Source organism: Heloderma suspectum, chromosome 3 (assembly GCF_057233095.1).
Source record: "Heloderma suspectum isolate Gila_16-S chromosome 3, 16-S_ref, whole genome shotgun sequence".
Lineage (NCBI taxonomy): Eukaryota > Metazoa > Chordata > Lepidosauria > Squamata > Helodermatidae > Heloderma > Heloderma suspectum.
The window spans coordinates 236,540,487-236,560,513 of record NC_139460.1 but is presented as its reverse complement, the minus strand read 5'-3'; the positions used below and the strand labels follow the sequence as shown (position 1 = coordinate 236,560,513).

Here is a 20,027-nt window from a genome sequence, read left to right as displayed (position 1 = left end):
AACTTACCTACTAATTCAAATTCATATTTTTCCAAGACTACAGAAAACTCCCTGAGCCAAGAGAAGCAACTGGAAAAAGAAGCTATGGCTGGAGAAGGCCTATATAGCAAAAGATATTAATGCCAAACAGAGAAAGAAGGAACATCAAGTTGAACTCTGCACAATTCTCTTTCTCTTAACACTGTGAGAATGGTTACGTACATGCTGTTTTTCAGTGCTTCTGGAAACCAATCTCTATATTAATATCCATGTATGGATACTGCATTTAAAAAGGAATATACACAGTCACTGCAACATTACACAATGCACACAGCTTCATGAGCATGAATCTGCATGGTCCCAAGTTCAAGTGCTGTTACTGAACTCCCACTTCCATTCCAGCAGGGACCAATTACACAACTGCACCCCAAAAGCCATTCCAGAATCATTTACTAGCCTCCCATATGATCCAATTTGCTCACAGCCCTCCGTGCATTATTTTTACGCTATGCTTTGTATGCAGACATATTATCTGCCAACTGGAATGTGCTTCTGTGGAAGATAATTCATGTATATATAAACGGGGGGGGGGGCATTTAAAGGTGAAAAACAATTTATCTGCCAGCTCAAGGCTTCTGTCAGCAGAACAGGGAGGGAGTGATTCCCCCTTCTACCTTGCAGGTTCCTGCACACACACACCCAAAAAATCTGCTCCAGAAGATTAGAAGACCCTCCAGAACAGTTTGTTTGGGGGTACGAGGGGATGCATAGGAAGAAGGGGAAGGGGAAGTTCAGAAAATCCACTTGTGCAACATTGGATGCAGCAGAAGCAACAAGGCAGCATTTTTAGTTCATTGGTTTATATCGTATGAACCACTGATGGGGGGGATGCTTGTTTTGAAATCATCACTCACAAAACGATCACTTTTGGTATACAAGTCCCAGAAACCCACAACATTAGCTCATCAGCAGCTCTTTTCAAGCAGTGCAATATTATTAACATTTCATTAAAATGAGCAATCAAGCCGTAAATAACAGGAGATTTTTTGATGACTTGTGTACAATAATTCCCTCACCCTCCCAAAGTGTTTGTAAGGATGAATCAGCCACTTCTGAAGCTTCATCTCTGCCACTCAGGGTTCCCCCCCCCCTTCCTCTAAGAGATTCCCACACAGACACACATTTTAATAGCAATTGTACAACCTATGGGGAATGAGTCAGAGGTTTTTAAAAAATATATAAAGGTAAAAAGATCAGTTCCCTGCTGCACAGTAATAATTGTCTTCCAATGAGCTCATGTCACCTACACCCTTCAATTAAACCCTACAATACTCCAGAGGAACAGGGAGCAAGGAACTCCTTGAAATTTACAAAAGGGTAAATTGAGCCTCAGCAAGATTAAAGCCCTAATCCTAAACATACCTCTTGATTGGCACATACTAATTCACATGGCCGTCTTTTAGGCAATGTTTGTACAGTAAAGCCAATGTGAAGTTAGGGGTTTTTTACAAGTGGTGACTAGAGTCTTGTGAATGCTTTAGCACAGCCTTCCCCAACCTGGAGCCCTCCAGATGTTTTGGGAATGCTTGAAATTGTAGTCCAAATCAAGATTCTGATTCCACAGCCCTCAGTGAGGGTCGCCAACTCCTAATCCAGAGAAATTGTGATTGTTACTTTAGCAGCTTTCTGGTCAAAGAGACAGCCTTTAAGAATGTTGTTTTCTGCCACTTTGCAGAGCATTTTACTCACCTGCTCCACTTCGCCTGCTTTCTGTTACAAAGAGGATTTTGAAGGCAGGAAGAAGAGCCAGAAGGTGTGGATGGACTGCCAAATGCTGTCTCTCTGTCCTGGAGCTGTTAAAGCAACCATTTCAGTGTTTGGATATAGAGAATAACCCTACCTCGGGATCCTCTCACATTGCAAAGATTTTGAAGGATATGGTGATAATACCTCAGAACATTTACAGTAACCACATAAGCATATTAAAAATGGTAATATATATTGACCCAAAATGAGGTTATGAGGAAGGCTTCAGTGCCAGGAATAGAAAGCACGAATCCAAACACCTAGTCATTTTCTTTAAACAACATGTAATATTTGCCTTCATTTATTCTACTGCAGTCAAATGGAGAAAATCCTTACAGAGTTCTGCTTCTACAGATATAGCAAAAATATTACGAGAGCCTGAGATCAAGACTGAGTCGCAGCTGCCATGCATTTCTTAATTTGCCAGATCCCATCTTTATATGATCTGCTTTGCCAATTAAAATGAAATATGGCTTTGTGCTTTGAAAAGTGGAGTATAAGTACGTAAATAAATAAACAAACCCTAGAGGAAAACAGGCTCCTGCTTATTTCAGTAATAAGCCCGAATTGAAGCACAATGTCACAAGCATACAGCATGCTACGGAATCTGAGGGCCGTTAATTGAAGACAGGATTATGAATGGCTATTCACCTATATAGTCAAGACATGTGGATTGGCCCTTGAGGTATCCTTACAGCTCTGGTTGTAAGAAGCTGATAGGGCAAAGTAATAGTCCCTATATTGTAGAACCTAAGCCACGGGTGGGGAAAAGGTAGATTGTTTCATGATCCACAATAGTATGGCAAGGATTTCTGACTCCTTTCTGTTTTACAATAATAACAACAAAATTATACTGCCCTAAATTATACTGCTGAAATGAAAAAAGCTGGGGCAGGGCAGGGGGAACCAGGATTGGGGTTTTGAATGGAAGGACTATAAGCTTCTTTCAGTTCTGGTACTCAAAACAAGTTCCTGGGCTCAGAATTCTTCAATTCTCTGGGCCAAACCAAGCATTACTATCTGTCTAGTAGCTATGACTTTTGTCATTTTTTTATTCTAGAGTAGGTGCAGATCTTAAAAGCCCACCTATCCCGATGCTACAGTTCCAGTCCAGATCAGGGGCCATTTGCCAACTCTAGCATAAAAATGAAAAAAGAAAAAGAAAAAAAACATAGCTGCTATACACACATTTAAAGTAAGAGCCAAAACAGACCTAAGTAGATGCCTTTTGCATGAGGATCTGGTTGGCTGATCTCAATATTCTAGTAAAAAGGGGGGAAAGCATGGGGGGAGTAGATTCTGTAAGCCTGCGGTAAGGCTTCCCTTGCAATGCTGGATGAATGTTGAAAAGTTATTTGGAAATCATTGCGGGCAAAAAGTGTTGTCTGCTTCTAAAGTCTAGCCTGACAACTTGTCAGGAACTCTAGAGCTTCACTAGTGCCCTTCCGGGATGGATATGCAGCAAATTCAACAAAAGCAACATGGATGTGAGAATCTTTGCCTCTTGTTTTGAAGCACTGTCATACTTCGATGGAACAGCAAATTTCAAATAGAATTCTGCTATTTAAAGAACTTCAGCAGTGACCCTACTACTAACATGGCTCCCCCTCTGGAACTTTTTATATTATGTCTTCAACTTGAGTGTCCTCATGGCCCTGGAGACAAGGCCTGCTATTTCCTGGTAGAGCTGTGTGCAAAAGGCCTCTTGAAATTCTCCACCTTACTTGTGGACAGAGAAATTTGGGAGACAATTTCACCAAATTTCTCCAGGAGGAGGAGAAATTCTCAGCAGTTTCTTCCAGCTAGGGCTCCCCATTGGCAGTGCTTATAGCACAGCCGCCTTCTTTTTGGGTTTTTTCGTGGTGCAACAGCATCAACTGCCTTGGCAGGCTGGCCCCCAGTTTGCATCCACTGCAGTGCATATGGGGGCAGTGTTGTGTCCAGCTCCAGGGATGAGGCAGACTTATCTCTGCCAAAATCTGTCCTCCACTTTACATGAAAGAGGCTTCCATTGTTCTGCCTCATTCAGGATGTTTTATAATTTATTTTTGCACTGTTTTTGAGCTTACCTAATCACAGCTAGCCTCCCAGATCACGTCCTGATCTGAAAAAGCCTTATGGGAGGCATTACCTCATGTTGCCTTCCACTGGGCTTTAATTGAAGTGTAGAACACTGAGGAGGCTACAGGCAGCCAGAGAGATGATTGTACAATGAGAAACATGACACCTGTGCTCACTCCTTGGCCACCTCCTAAGTAATGTAAGCCCAAGATACCCAAAGCCAACGTATGAGAATTTCTCCAACATATCTTCACCACTGAATTGCTTTCCCAAAGCAATTTCTCTCCTGTCAAATTGAATGAGAATTGTAGAAAAAATGTGGGAGAAATTTTCAGCACAGCACTATTGCCTGGTGCCCTTTGGAAGCTGGTCTTGCCCAAACCAGAGGATGGTATAGTGGTGGGTCTGCCCCAGTTCTCTAAGCTATTCCATACACCTTAGCTCATATAATTCCTATTAAGAGACATAATTAGATGGTAGGAGGGACGTGTACTCTAATGTAACTGTATGACAAAGAAAGGGTTTTGTGATATAGGGCCATAGACCTTTCAACAAACTCTTCTGTACTCAGGATATAAGACAGGCGAAAGAGGAGCTCCTTGGCCCTTCAATTTATTGGCCCTTTCTGACAGTACTATTTAAGGAAACAAATCCATGTGATTCAAACAAGCTTTTTGCCACACCCTACAGAAGAAGTGTGTGGGGGGGTACTCTTGGGCCTACCACCCATCTTAACATGAAGTAAATTCCTTTCCAGTGCCTAATAAGGCACACTGTTATTGTTCATTGATGTAAAGGGAACTGTAGATGTAACTCCCATCACTGTTCTGAAAGAACTGAATGGCATAAAGCTCTCTTACCTGGTAGGTTGCCAGATTTGAAATGCCTAGAACAGCGTACCTCACGCTGTTCTAGGGAACCAAAGGAATGCAGGCTATAAATAGGAGCCACAGGTTCAACATAAAGGTTGTTGAACCAATCAGCTGCATAATGATTTGCTTTGCATCCTGAACATGTAATAACTGAACTTATGCGCAAGTGAAGCTACCTAATGGAACTGAAATCCTCTGTTAAAACTGTTCAAGAAAAACTGCATTCCTCAAGATGTTAGCTCAATCTGTGCAATACATTATATAATTACAAAAAAGTAGGCCAGAAATTATATCCACTATTCTGAGCATTGTGCAGGCCTTTGTCTTTGGGATTTAGCAAATGGAAAGCGGCACAAAGCATACAGTTCTTCAAAAAGTCAGAGGATTGCAGATGCTGGATTTTACTGGTACTGGAATATCTCAGAAGTTCAGTGATGTCAAAGCCATGTGTGGAATTAATGTCAGGTATTCCTGGCAGCAGAGTAACAGAAGTCTTATGAAACTACTTCACAAAAATAACTGGTGGTGCGATGAGCTCGCTAGTGCTTAATATGGAAACTGGGTTTTTCTCATACCTAAGTATATGGTATATAGATCTCACTACTATAACAGGTATATTGTTATAGCATAGTCTATTGCAGGGGTGGGCAGAAGATAAACTGGGATCTACTGGCCAATCTCTGGGAAATTTTCCACATCAGTAGGGGAATTGGGAGTTTGGAAATTAGCCACATCATCAAATAATGCAATAGCATCAAGAGACCAAGGGTCGATCTACACTTATGGGTTTTTTCACTTCCAATGAGGTTTCACTGCCCATCTTTCACACTACGCAGTACCCGCCTTGAACAGGAACTGGAATTTCCCGCTTCTGTGCTCCTGCTTTCAATACCCTAATATCCCGGTATTTCCCCTTAATGTGCTCTGATTTTCCACCTTCACTACCATATCTGGTCGTAGTCCCCTCCCCTGCCTGTCCATATACGGCGGTGTTTGTATTTCCGTCCTCTCTAATCACAGCTCTCGACGGCCCCATGTCGTCTTCCGGCTACTGATCGCATAGCTTCCTCAGCACTCAGTGTTTCCTCAGCAACAAGCAAAGGGCTAGATGTGCGCGCGCTTGTCTGATCTTCGAAGCTAAGCAGGGTCGGCCCCGGTCAGTAGTTGGATGGGCGACTGCCTGGGAATCAGGCTTCCAGCATTGAGCAGGGGTTGTTCTATCCCTTCAAATGAGACTAAGTTTTACCCCCTTCTATCCCCTGCTTCGGTTTTTTTTTTTAAAATTAAGGCATTATCTTCGAAGAATCGTGGCTTCTCTGCATTTTTTTTTTTTTCTAATTCAGGCCTGATCTTCGAAGACTTGAAAATTCGAGGATTTTTTTTTTAAATTCAGGCATGATCTTCAAAGATTTGAAAATCTGAAGACCCTGCTTAGCTTCTGAGATCAGACAAGTGCACGCACATCCAGCCCTTTGCTTGTTGCTGAGGAAACATTGGGTGCTGAGGAAGCTATGCGATCAGTAGCCGGAAGATGGGGCCATTGAGAGTTGTGAGCGTGCAGGAAGAGTTTCTGATCCTCCAATGAGAGCCTCCATCTTTAAGAGCAGAAAAACAGCACAGTGCTCAAGTGTGAACCAAGCTCATGCATTCAATGAAGCACCGCAATGGGGAAAATGGGTGAGTGTGGATAATCATGTTTTAATGCAAGAGCGTTTAACCCGACAGGACACCGAATTCATTGCGATGGCAGGCACAATGTAGATCGGCCCCAAGAGACTCAACAGATGGTTCTAAGGAAACTAAGTATTGCCTTCCAAATCCAAATTAAAACTAATAAAATCTGAAATCTTAGTTTGTTTTAAAACAGATGGTCTCACTAACTCTGCTTGCTTGGCTTTTGGTAATATTCACTGCTTCCAAGTATAAACCGTTGTTCAGATAAAACACTGAAAATAATAATAATCTTACAAACAGTAATAAAATAAAATTAGAGTTGGCACAATACAGACTAAAACATTTTAAAAACAAAAGTCTCAAGCATCACACACAAGTTTCACCAATTTTCTGCTTTAAACCGCCAAAACATTAGATGCACACACAGAAGCACAGCCACAGGCTGCAGGTGCTGAAGATATAGGCAGGCCAGGGGAAGGAGACAGGTGGAAGAGCCAAAGAGTGCTGAGTTTATGCCTCAACAGCCTCTCCTGGAGGACTCAGTTTTGCCCGGTAAACTGTAGCTCCTAGGGACTGGCAGAAAAGGGTATCCTTGAGGGTACAGAGAGTTTTTGCTTGCCAGCAAAAACCTTCTCCTTCGCTTAGTCACTCCTCTGGGAGATTTTCAGTAGCTGGATAAGGTTTTCTGACTCCCAGTTGTCAGAGAATGGCAACAACCAAAAGCCTTCCTCTTGCCTTCTAAATTAGGCTGGTGAAACAACAACAAAAAACTTGGAGGAACCTAGGAGTAGGGATGGACGAAAGTCCCTTACCTGGTCCCGCAGCTTGCTTCGCGGTGGGGGGGAGGCGCTCCGTCCCTCCCCCCGAAATTCTGGGCGGGGTGGGAGGCGCCCCATCCCTCCCCGCCATAATTCTGGCTGGGGGGGAGGCGCCCCGTCCCTCCGGCCGAAATTCTGGCCAGGGGGGAGGCGCCCCATCACTCTGGCCGCGAATCTCGTCTCCTGCCGGGACATAAATGGCGGCGGCCGTAGCCGCCGCCGTTTGCGTCCCTGCAGTCAGCTGTGATAGGCTACGTAAATGTTTACGTAGCCTATCATGGCTGACTTTGGGGGGGGAAGCGCATACATAAATGGCGGCGCCCATGGGCGCCGCCATTTGCGTTCCTTATTTGGGGACGTGTAGTCTACGTAAACATTTACGTAGACTACAGCAAAAATATTTATTTTCGCCGTAGTCTACATAAATGTTTATGTAGACTACACGTGCCCAAAGAAGGAATGCAAATGGTGGCGCCCATGGGTGCCGCCATTTGCGTACGCACTTTCCCCCCCCCAAAGTCAGCTGTGATAGGCTACGTAAACATTTACATAGCCTATCACGGTGTTTTTTGAAAATCTAGCCGTGATAGGCTACATAAATCTTTACGTAGCCTATCACATTTGTTGTTGTTGTTTTACTTGGAAATGGCGGTGGCGGCAGCCGGTCGGAAGACCAGCCGCTGCCGCCGGGAGCCGCCGCCGCCAGGGACATTCAACAAAGGTAAGTCCCATCCCGGGGGGGCGGGGGGGCGGACCGTTTCTCCACCAATTTTGGGGGGCCGAATGTGTTGGCATTCAGCCTCCCGGAGATTCGTGGAGAAATTCTCCAATATCCCTACCTAGGAGCGGATTTTTGTCCTGGACTGAGCATGTGCTCAGAGACACCCTGTCCTTAATCATTACTGTATGCCAACCCTCTTGAGCACCTGGCTCTGATTGGTCGACCTGGGGGTTCTAGTAAAAAAGGTAAGGAAGATTCCACAAGGCTAAAGTATTCCCATCTCTGTCTATTGTATACCATTCAGCATATCTGTTCAGACAGCTACACAGGGCTGTTTGTAAAGGTGAAAGACAAAGTGTGCTTTGGTACCACTGAATTCAATGGGACTTAGTTCCAAATAATGATCTGTAGCATTGTAGCTGTGTGCACCTGGCTGTGGTTGGTGGATCTCATGTGGATGCTGCTTAAAATTGCACCCACGTGGCAGCTGCTGCATGAAGTGAGTTGACCATGCAAACAGCTTGCCACATAGATTAGATGCTACTAACTGTTTCCTCCACTGTTTCCACCTACCAACAGGAATGCTTTGTATGGTGTAGAAGCACAAAACCACATGACAGCAGCTGGTTCACATGGCATGTCACATGGCTCACCGCACAGAAGAGCCATAACATGACTGCAATTTCAAATGGCCTCTGTGTGGCAGCTGTTATGAGAGCCTTACTGTCATGCAGTGAAGGGGTTGCATGGTCCCCTGTAGGGTCAAATTTTCTCAGCAGGAGAGAGGGAACATTGCTGTAGTGCTGTATGGTTGTTAGGCCTACATATCTAACCTGGGGAATAGACCGTCAAGGTTTGCTGTAGGTTAATAACCCAAATAATAACAGGATCAGGGCCTCCAGGTCAGGAGGAAAAAGATGGCAGCCAGATTTGGGTGAAGGGCAGCAGTAGAGGCATGTGGCATGATCTAAGGCAGGCAAAGGTCAGGTTCCAAAATGACAGCTAGTAGGCAGATGGGCCAGTCCAGAAGAAAGCAAGCTGGATGCAGGCAAACGGTCAGCTTTCCACAGTAGTTGCTACTGTGAGGAATGAGAATGAATGCCTTTTCTTTATATTGGAGTCTTTTCACCAGAAGACAAGTTGCTCAAACTGAAGAGTAAGTCCTGGGTCTGAGGCGTTATAGAGTCAAGTGTAGCTATACTGGTTCCTTGGGTCACCTGACCTGTGATGATAGGGTATGTAATGTCTCTGTAGCACGTGAATAACATAGTTCAGTCTGAAATTTCAACAGTAGACATTCTGCCTTAGTGGAACAGGAAGTAAGACACTGAAACCCGACCACTGTGTATCCTGGTTCAATACGTACAAACATGGTAGCCCTCTTCAGGTGTTATTAAAGCTGTAGTCTGTACTATTTTGATTGGGTTTAAGACTGTCAGTCCTAATGCATAGCTATAAGTGATACTTTGTGCCAGGGCCTGGACCTGACCCAGGGCAGGGCCACTTCAGCAGTACAGTGCAGGTGCATCCATAAGAACTTCTGTGCCAGAGCTTGTCTCTTGCATCTATTATGGTGTATAAAACGTATCTAGACCCATTTCAGTCGGGCTTCAGGCTTGGGCATGGGCAGAAACAGCCTTGGTCACCTTGGTGGATGATATGAGGAGGGCTCTGGGTAGGGATGAATGCTCCTTCCTTGTTCTCCTCAACCTCTCAGCGGCTTTTGATACCGTTGACCACGATATCCTCCTGGACCGCCTGGAGGGGTTGGGCATTGGAGACACTGCATTACGGTGGTTCCGGTCCTTCCTCTCTGGCAGGTACCAGAGGGTAGCACTGGGGGAGGAGGTTTCAGACCCGTGGCCACTCACTTGTGGGGTGCCACAGGGTTCCATCCTCTCCCCAATGCTATTTAACATCTATGTGAAGCCGCTGGGGGCTATCATCAGGAGGTTTGGGGTGCGGTGTCATCAGTATGCAGATGACACGCAGCTCTACCTCTCATTCAAATCTTCACCAAGGTTGGCCGTAGAATCCCTGTCCAAATGTCTGGAGACGGTGAGTGGCTGGATGGGGAGGAATAAGCTGAAGCTGAACCCTGACAAGACCGAGGTACTTTTGGTGGGAGACAAGAGGAGGCTGGGCTGGGGGATGTTGACCTGGTGTTGAATGGGGTACGGCTACCCTTGAAAGACCAGGTCCACAGCCTGGGGGTCATTTTGGACTCCCAGCTGTCCATGGAGGCTCAGGTGTCAGCTGTGAGCCGGACAGCACTGTATCAACTCCATCTGATACGGCGCCTGCGCCCCTTCCTTCCCGACCATCTGCTCCCATCGGTAGTACATGCCCTGGTCTCCTCTTGTTTAGACTACTATAATGCGCTCTACGTGGGGTTACCCTTGAAGACGGTTCGGAAGCTGCAGCTGGTACAGAACGCAGCGGCTCGCCTGATTAAAGGCAGCCGCCGGCGAGATCACATCACTCCAGTGCTGAAGGAGTTGCACTGGTTACCAGTTGTTTTCCGGGCCAAATTCAAGGTGTTGGTTTTGACCTCTAAAACCCTATATGGTTCCGGCCCAGCCTATCTTAAAGAGCGCCTCCAGCAACACCAGACAGGCCGCTTAACAAGATCAGCCTCGGATGGCCTTCTCTCTTGTCCCATCAGCCAGGACAGCTAGACTGGTGGGGACAAGAGAGAGGGACTTTTCTGTGGTGGCCCCCACTCTGTGGAACTCCCTCCCTAAGGAACTCCGTCATGCCCCCTCTTTAATGAGCTTCCGCCGTGCATTAAAAACGTGGCTGTTCAGGCAGGCATTTGGGGTGGGTTAGATTATTTAGAAAATGTTTTTATTGTAGGATGTTATTGTTTTAAACTGTTTTATTATATGTTGTACAGACTGGCTGGGTGAACAGCCAGATGGGCAATTAATAAAATCAATCAATCAATCAATCAATCAATAAAATGATGCTACTTGTATGGCTCCAGTAGGGATGGGGCAGAGCTGGAAAAGGGTTAGAGGTAGCAATTGCCATCTATCTCTATCCCTTGTAAAACAGTAATAACTAACTCCATTCATTGATTTCAACAGGACCTAGGTTTAACTGAGAATCTAACCCCTTATTACAGAGATGCCTTAATACTTCTTTTTTCTTATAAAAAACAGCTTCAGGAGGAGAGGAAATGTTCAGCCTCCACCCCTCATGTTGTACAAAACAGAAGGAGAAGGGAGGGGCAAGTGGGTAAACCCAAGAATCACCATAACTCATTCATATAATGCTAAACCATGGTTTCACATTATGTCTGAGCCGGCCAGTGTTTATGCCTTTAAGAGCTTGTATACATCAGCCACAGAGTGAATTAGTTACCCATTGACACCTACAAATTAAAAGCCCATTTCAGATTGGTACACCTGCACTACCGAGCTCATGTTCCTGCCGTAGGTGTCTCATTTGAAAAAGATAAAATATGGTCACTTGCTGAAATCCAGGTATCTCAAAATGACTGTGTTCGTCTTGTGTATAAAAGGAAAATGGAGAGTTATCCAGAGTAGAGCCTAGTCTGTCAACTTAAAAAGCCAGGAAATGGAATGGAAGCAGCTTTTATAAATCAATCACACCTTCATGTCCTGCTGTTGTGTTTATTCCACATTCATTCTTACAGGAATCCCTGAACTGAGAGATTTCATTAACCTAATAGCAACACATGAATACACATAAGGCACACACACCTTCTGCACAAATCTCATTAAAGACACAACGCTTGATTTGCAAACAATTTATACTGACAGCTTCACTGCAAATTATTAATTTTATCAGTCTACTTGTATTGCTATAATTTTAAGATATTACACTAATGCAACAGGGGCGGGGGTCTTTAAAGTTGAGATGTAAGTTAGTAAGTCTTTGGGTCCAATCTGCAAACTGTATATAGTTAGGCTGGGACTTGGATTTCAGCAGCCTGTGTGTAGAATTAAAGTCTTGGTATTCAAAATGGATTTACAAGGGGATTTCTTTTTCTTTCCAGAGTAATTTAATGTTTAATTCCATATAATAAAGAGCAAAGTAGTTAATAAAAAATAACCTTCATTCTAAACCTAAACCTATTTATTATCATAACGTTTAGCATTTGTATACCACTCTCTCGTTCAAAGTGCTTTACCTATATTTTCTCATTAATACAACATCCCTAAAAGATGTTAGGACAGTATTTGTTGTTACTAACTATCTGTTTTAAGATACCTGACAAACATACTGAATCAGCTCAACATTAGGATCAAGCCGATTTATAAATAAGCTGTAATATAAATAATATCCATGTTTAGATAAAAGCATTTATTGGCTATTCACCTTAATATATAACATGTATGTCAATATTACAAGTATTTATTTATGAAATTTATTACCCGCTTTTCATTATAAAATAATCTCAAAGTGGAGTACTAAACCACAGAAAATTACACAACAAAAACCAATGAACAGTTAAACTGGTGAAGAGTAACACAGACAAACAACAGCTTACAAGGTCCAGCAATACAATGTCAATCAAAAGCCTGGGTGAACAAATAGGTCTTTAGTTGGTGCTGAAATTTTTTAATACTTGGAGCTGACCATATATGAGGGGTTCAGAACACAACTGCTGTTCTGTATAGTCAGTTCAGAACACAACTGCTAGGCTACTAAATGGAATCAAGCTTTGGGAAGAAATTCCTCCAGTGCTTTAAGATATGTTCTGGTTACAAGTCTGTTTAAGAGCACAATTCAAGGCGTCACTGCTCCCCTTTAATGTCCTACACAGCTTTAAAACTATGGCTACTTGAAGGAAGGAATGTCTCTTCCCACATCAGTCTGTCCATGTGTTGAGATTATTTAGGCAGCTTCTCCTCCAGGTGCTCTGGTCATCTAAGATGAGGTGGGTGGTGAGCAGGAGAGGGCCTTCTCACATGGCAGCCCATTTATAGAAGTCCCTCCCTAGAGAAGCTCATCTGGTGCCTACTTTGCTCTCTTTGTGGTGCTGACTTTCAGATGTTTTAATCTGCTGCTTTTAATTGCTGGTCTGTGTTGTTTGTTCTTCCAACAGCACAAGAGGTGATTCTACACATGGACATCACCAGATGGTCAATATCGAAATCAGATTGATTATGTACTTTGCAGCCAAAGATGGAGAAGCTCCATACAGTCAGTAAAAACAAGACCTGGAGCTGACTGTGGCTCAGATCATGAGCTTCTTGTTGCAAAATTTCAGCTGAAATTGAAGAACGTAGGGAAAACCACCAAACCATTCAGGTATGACCTAAATCATATCCCTTATGAATATACAGTGGAGGTGAGGAATAGATTTAAGGGATTAGACCTGATAGACAGAGTGCCTGAGGAACTATGGACGGAGGTCCATAACATTGTTCAGGAGGCAGCAACTCAATCCATCCCAAAGAAAAAGAAATGCAAGAAAGCAAAGTGGCTGTCTGATGAGGCTTTACAAGTAGCTGAGGAAAGAAGGGAAGCGAAAAGCAAAGGAGGAAGGGGAAGATATACCCAACTGAATGCAGAGTTCCAGAGAATAGCAAGGAGAGACAAGAAGGCCTTCCTAAACGAACAATGCAAAGAAATAGAGGAAAACAACAGAATGGGAAGGACTAGAGATCTTTTCAAGAAAATCAGAGATCTCAAGGGAACGTTTTCTGCAAAGATGGGCATGATAAAGGACAAAGAAGGCAGGGACCTAACAGAAGCAGATGAGATTAAGAAGAGGTGGCAAGAATACACAGAAGAACTATACAGGAAAGATCTTAATGTCCCTGATAGTCTTGATAGTGTGCTCACTGAACTTGAGCCGGACATCCTCAAGAGTGAAGTCAAGTGGGCCTTAGGAAGCATTACTAACAACAAAGCTAGGGGATATGACAGTATTCCAGCTGAGCTATTTAAAATCCTAGAAGATGATGCTGTTAAAGTGCTGCACTCAATATGCCAACAAATTTGGAATACTCAACAGTGGCCACAAGACTGGAAAAGGTCAGTTTACATTCCAATTCCAAAGAAGGGCAATGCCAAGGAGTGTTCAAACTACCATACAGTTGCGCTCATTTCACATGCCAGCAAGGTTATGCTCAAAATCCTACAAGCTAGGCTTCAGCAGTATGCGAACCGAGAACTACCAGAAGTACAAGCGGGGTTTCGAAGAGGCAGAGGAACTAAAGATCAAATCACCAACATTCGCTGGATCATGGAGAAAGCAAGAGAATTCCAGAAAAACGTCTATTTCTGCTTCATTGACTATGCTAAAGCCTTTGATTGTGTGGATCATAACAAACTGTGGCAAATTCTGAAAGAGATGGGAGTACCAGACCACCTTACCTGTCTCCTGAGAAACCTGTACGAGGGTCAAAAAGCAACAGTAAGAACCAGACATGGAACAACCGATTGGTTCAAAATTGGGAAAGGAGTACGACAAGGCTGCATATTGTCGCTCTGCTTATTTAACTTATATGCAGAGTACATCATGAGAAATGCCGGGTTGGATGAATCACAGGTCGGAATTAAGATTTCTGGGGGAATTATCAACAACCTCAGATACGCAGACGATACCACCCTAATGGCAGAAAGCGAAGAGGATCTAAAGAGCTTCTTGTTGAGGGTGAAAGAGGAGAGTGCAAAAGCTGGTTTGAAACTCAACATTAAAAAAATGAAGATCATGGCATCTGGCCCCATCACTTCCTGGCATATAGAAGGGGAAGAAATGGAAGCAATGACAGATTTTATTTTCTTGGGCTCCAAGATCACTGCAGACGGTGATTGCAGCCATGAAATTAAAAGACGCTTGCTCCTTGGGAGGAAAGCTATGGCAAACCTAGACAGCATAGTAAGAAGCAGAGACATCACCTTGCCGACAAAGGTCTGTCTAATCAAAGCTATGGTTTTCCCAGTAGTAATGTATGGCTGTGAGAGCTGGACTATAAGGAAGGCTGAGCGCCGAAGAATTGATGCTTTCGAACTGTGGTGCTGGAGAAGCCTCTTACGAGTCCCCTGAATGAATATGAACTTGAGCACGCTCCGGGAGAGAGTGGAGGACAGGAAGGCCTGGTATGCTATGGTCCATGGGGTCACGAAGAGTTGGACACGACTTAACAACTGAACAACGACAACAAGAACAACATTGTTTGTTCTGTATCTAACTTTTAATTGATTTTATTATTATTTCATCTTCTTGTGAACTACCCTGGGAGCGCAAATAGCGTTGCCCTTATTTTCGCCGTAGTCTACGTAAATCTTTACGCAGACTACAGGGACCAAATAAGGAACGCGAATGGCGGCTCCCTATGGGGGCTGCCATTTGCGTAAGCGCTTTTTTTTTTTAAGTCACCTGTGATAGGCTACGTGACGATTAACGTAGCCTATCATGGCTGACTTTGCAGATCTAGCCGTGATAGGCTATGTAAATCGTTACGTAGCCTATCACGGGGCTTTTTTTTTTTTCTTTTGAAGTTCGCGGCCGGGGAGATGGGGCGCTTCTCCCCGGCCTGAATTTCAGCCGGGCGAGGCGGGAAGCCTCCCCCCCCGGCCTGAACTTCGAGGGGAGAAGCGAAGCGCCTCCCCCCCACCGCGAAGCAAGCTGCGAGACCAGGTAAGTGACTTTCGTACATCCCTAACCACCAAGCAGCAATTTTCCTTTAAATTGAGGCACATGACGAGCATGTGCCTTGTTGGGAAGCAAAACCATGCTCCTGTGGCAGCAGGGGGCCTGCTTTACACGATCTCTTAGCACTAAACTAGATGGGATGTTAACTACATGGGTGTGGTTAACACGAACATTTATTTGATCTTGGGATTATTATTTGATCTCAAGTTTACTAACATACCCGTCCATTCAAGAAATCTTGCTCAGTTAATCATGTGAGTTTTAAAGCACAATCCTATGCATGTTTAGATAGAAAAAGGGCCTACAACTCCCAGCATTCCTCAGCCAGCCAGGCTGGCTAGGGCATGTCTAAACATGCATAAAGTTGTTTCAATCTGTCTAAACATGCATAGGATTATGCCCTTAAAAATATTGATAGGTCAAAACTGCATAATTGTGCACAATGATAAAGCAGTAGTTTTGGAGAACAACGCCTCTTTCCTTGTTTTTAGATGATGTTATCCTCTGAGAAAGCAAAATGTCTCTTCTAAGAAAGCATCTAGTCTGGTACCAACAGTTTTTGTGAAAATAGTTTGATTCTATTTATTTTTAAAGTATGTTCTGTTCCGATGTCAGGGTGGAAACTGAGCCGATAGAACCCCAGAGCAGTTCTGATTCTGAGGAGGATCAGCAATCCGTGGGAGCTAGCTCATCCCTCACAGGCACAGCAGCTGGCAGAGATTCCTCCTGCCAGCATTCCTGAGATAGATAGTGATCCTAGCAGTGAGAAAGTGCGGGAAGGAGGCTTGCTAGATGCTCGACGCAGACGCAGGGAGCGACGAGCGATGGAGGGTGCGGAAAGGAGACGTAGCACCCGTTTGGCGCGCAAGCAACAGCCACCTCCCGTGGACCCAAGGGAAAGAGGGAGAATCTCTCCCTAGCCCTTAAGTTCAGGGTTTTCAAGTGACTCTCCTTCAAACGGGGATCATCTGCCTACTTGGCGCAAAGGCCACTCTGCTGTTTCCCTGCTTAGTCGCTGGTGATTAGCACCTGAAAGAGTCATTACGTTGTAAAAGGCTTAAAGCCTTGAAAAGAATCCTTTCGTCTGTGTCTTGAGTTGGCTATTGGAGTCTACTGAAAGAGGCTGCTAGGGCGCTCCTGACATCCATTAATTAAGAGCATCGTTTTTATTAATAATGTTTATCAATAATTGATTAAGGTTTTCCATTATCTATAACAATAAATCAGAGTAGAAATGAAGAAGAAGAATTGTAACTAAACTTAGAACAAAATCTTAGGGTCAAACTACACATAGCTTAAATCACATATTTCTACCCTTGAATGCAGGGCTTGTTTTTGCAAATTGCTATTTCAATGGCCCTGATCTGGATCAAGACCCTAGTAGGGGCTGTAGAGGAAAATTAACTCTTCGCCCCTACTGCAACCCCAATCTGGATTGGGAGCTCCATGCCTGAAATTTGCATTGCCCTAAAAGGTCTCACTGAAACAAATTAGTTGGCCTACTCTTGGCAGCCCTGCCCTCCACCCTACCAGTCCCAATGACCACCAGCCACCACCGCCTTTAATGTTTTGAAAAGTTAAGATTTTACTGGGGGGCTCTTTTTAGTCAAAGTGGATTTACACTACAAGCCTATACATTTTTTTCCTGGAAGTAACTCCCGTTGAACTCAACAAGGCTTACTTCTGAGTAGACATGCCTAGGGTTGCACTGTTAGGGCATAATCCTGCACATGTTAAGAAAAATGACCAAGAATTTGCAGCATGCTCCAGCTGAGGCATGCTGGGAGTTGTAGGATTTTTTCCTGTCTCAACATGCACAGGATTGTAGCCTTAATTGATTAATCTAACTGATAAACTACACATTGCAGCCCTACTATCTTGTCTTTAGTGTTCTTTTCCAGTCCTGACATTACTAGCTATTTCTCTGATATTTGTTCATGGATGCTTTGTGTGGCCAATACACTGTTTGAGTGACTTGAATATGGTAATAAATGATGAGCATGATGATATCTACACAGTTATTTGGACAAAGGTTCAGATAGGCTGTTCAAACAAGTATAAAATGGCCAAGATTTCTTTTGATATGTTTTCTTTCATTTCCTTCTCTTTGGAAAGCTTTTGTCTTGGCTTAGAAATTCTAATCTGTTTCACTCCTTGCCATTTCAATAGCCTAGCGTTGGGGAGTAGACTATACTTCAAAGAGTGTATCTCATTATTAATAGTTAATAAGAGGAGAGAGGTAAATAAATGTTCCAGAAATTATATTTTTCCCCACAGACAGAAACTGATTATTTGTACCTGAATGAGAAAGGCTTCCTTTTCTTCTCCACAGAGAGCGATCTTTCAGTGATGAAAAAAATCTGTTACAAATCTGCGAAAACAAAAAAACACAAAACCGACCTTTTTGTTCATTAGCTGGCTCAATATGACTGAGATACCATATTCTTAAAATGCAAAAAATACCATCCTACAGCACTTTAGCATTTGAAAGCTTTCATGCATTAAGGATGACAGGATCAGACCTACTGTAAGCATGTTGCTAAGAAATGAAATGCATGATGTATTTCTTCTTTTTCCCCTGAGCTAATTCTGCCAGAAAATGAAACTGGGATACTGATGACTTCAAAGGAACGGTAAAGACTAAATAACACACTGCAATCAACCAATATATATAAATGCCCTGTAATGGAAATTATTCTATTACAGGCAAGGCAGAAAGCATCTGAAGTGCTTGGCGTTTTTCTACAAGGTGTAATGAAGTTTGTAACCACATGCAGATGTGTCTAATACTGTGAAGATGACAGCATCAGAATGGTGTGACTGTTTATTCCCATTTCTTAATAGATATAATTATATGAGTGCAGAAGTTTCTATTTCAATTGAGCAGCTAGTTTACTGTGGATCATAGCTAAGGACAAGTTTAAATTAAAGATTAAAAAGATCTGAGGCTGTAGGGCTGGGAAACACCTTTCTTCCCTTGAGACCCCGTAGAACAGCTGCCAGTCAGAATAGAAAGTACTAGGCAAAATGGACCAATGATTTTATTCAGTACAAGGCAGTTCCTTTTGTTAAACATGATAAGCTAAGTATAGAATGGGGTGGGCTACCTGTGCCCCCACCCCCAGATATTGCTGAACTACAAATCCCATCCTCCAGTTGACCATACTGGCTGAGCTCATGGCGGTTGGGGTCCAGGATCTGGAGGGGCACAGGTTCCCCACTCCTGGTATAGGTAATTCATTCAGAAGAATGCATTTTCAGTGCACAACTTCCTAGTTATATCTATGTGTACTTCCTTCTTCCCAGAATGGTGAGAATTTGAGGGACAGCGCAATTCAAGTTTGGATGCCTTTGGAGGAGAGACAGCATGGGAGCGTTAAGGTGGTTTTGTAATGGTTGCTTTATGTACAAATATACGCAAGCAAAAGTAGTGGCAAGCAGTGTGCACTCCTAGGGCCGATCTATGGTTTTTTCACTTCCAATGAGGTTTCACTGCCCGTCTTTCACACTACACAGTACCCGCCTCCAATTGGAACTGGAATTTCCTGCTTCCGTGCTACCACTTTCAATACCCTGATATCCCAGTATTTCCCCTTAATGTGCTCTGATTTTCCATCTTCGCCACCGTATCTGGTCGTATTCCCCTCCCCTGCCTGTCCATATACGGCGGTGTTTGTATTTCCCTCCTCTCTAATCACAGCTCTCGACGGCCCCATGTTGTCTTCCGGCTACTGATCGCATAGCTTCCTCAGCACTCAATGTTTCCTTAGCAACAAGCAAAGGGCTGGATGTGCGTGCGCTTGTCTGATCTCGGAAGCTAAGCAGGGTCGACACCGGTCAGTAGTTGGATGGGTGACCGCTTGGGAATTAGGCTTCCTGCATTGAGCAGGGGGTTGTTCTATCCCTTCACATGAGACTAAGTTTTACCCCCTTCTATCCCCCACTTTGGTTTTTTTTAAAAAAAATTAAGGCATTATCTTCGAAGAATCGTGTCTTCTCCGTGATGTTTTTTTTCCCTTCTAATTCAGGCATGATCTTTGAAGATGTGAAGCTTTACATCTTTGAATCTTCAAAGATCATGCCTGAATTAGAAAAAAAAAAAAAAACACGGAGAAACCACGATTCTTCGAAGATAACGCTTTAATTTTTTTTAAAAGCCAAAGCAGGGGATAGAAGGGCGTAAAACTTAGTCTCATTTGAAGGGTTAGACCAACCCCCTGCTCAGTGCAGGAAACCTGATTCCCAGGCGGTCACCCATCCAACTACTGACCGGGCCGACGTCAAGCTTCGAATCTTTGAAGATGCCAGCAGCCCCCCACCAAATGTGAGCGCTGGGTGCCACCGCCACTGCCCCTCTTCCTCGCGCCGGCTGTCAACGGCTGGTGCGGGGAAAAGAGCATTGGCAGACACGCGCAGCCGCTCGCCCTGGCTTCCAGCGGGTGGGAGTGGAGAAGACGATA

At 43.9% G+C, this 20,027-nt stretch overlaps 1 protein-coding gene across 2 annotated transcripts in view; it reads right to left on the bottom strand.

Annotated features, from left to right (window-relative positions):
• The window catches only part of C3H10orf90 (chromosome 3 C10orf90 homolog), a 357,993-nt gene that overhangs the window by 209,219 nt on the left and 128,747 nt on the right, over positions 1-20,027 (bottom strand). For both annotated transcript variants that reach the window (XR_014788775.1, XM_084841447.1), the window contains exon 3: positions 17,866-17,938. Coding sequence is in view for 1 of the 2 variants with exons in the window: in XM_084841447.1 (XP_084697573.1) it covers positions 17,866-17,938 (73 nt within the window). In the remaining variant the exon portion in view is untranslated. The remainder of the gene's footprint in view (positions 1-17,865; positions 17,939-20,027) is intronic.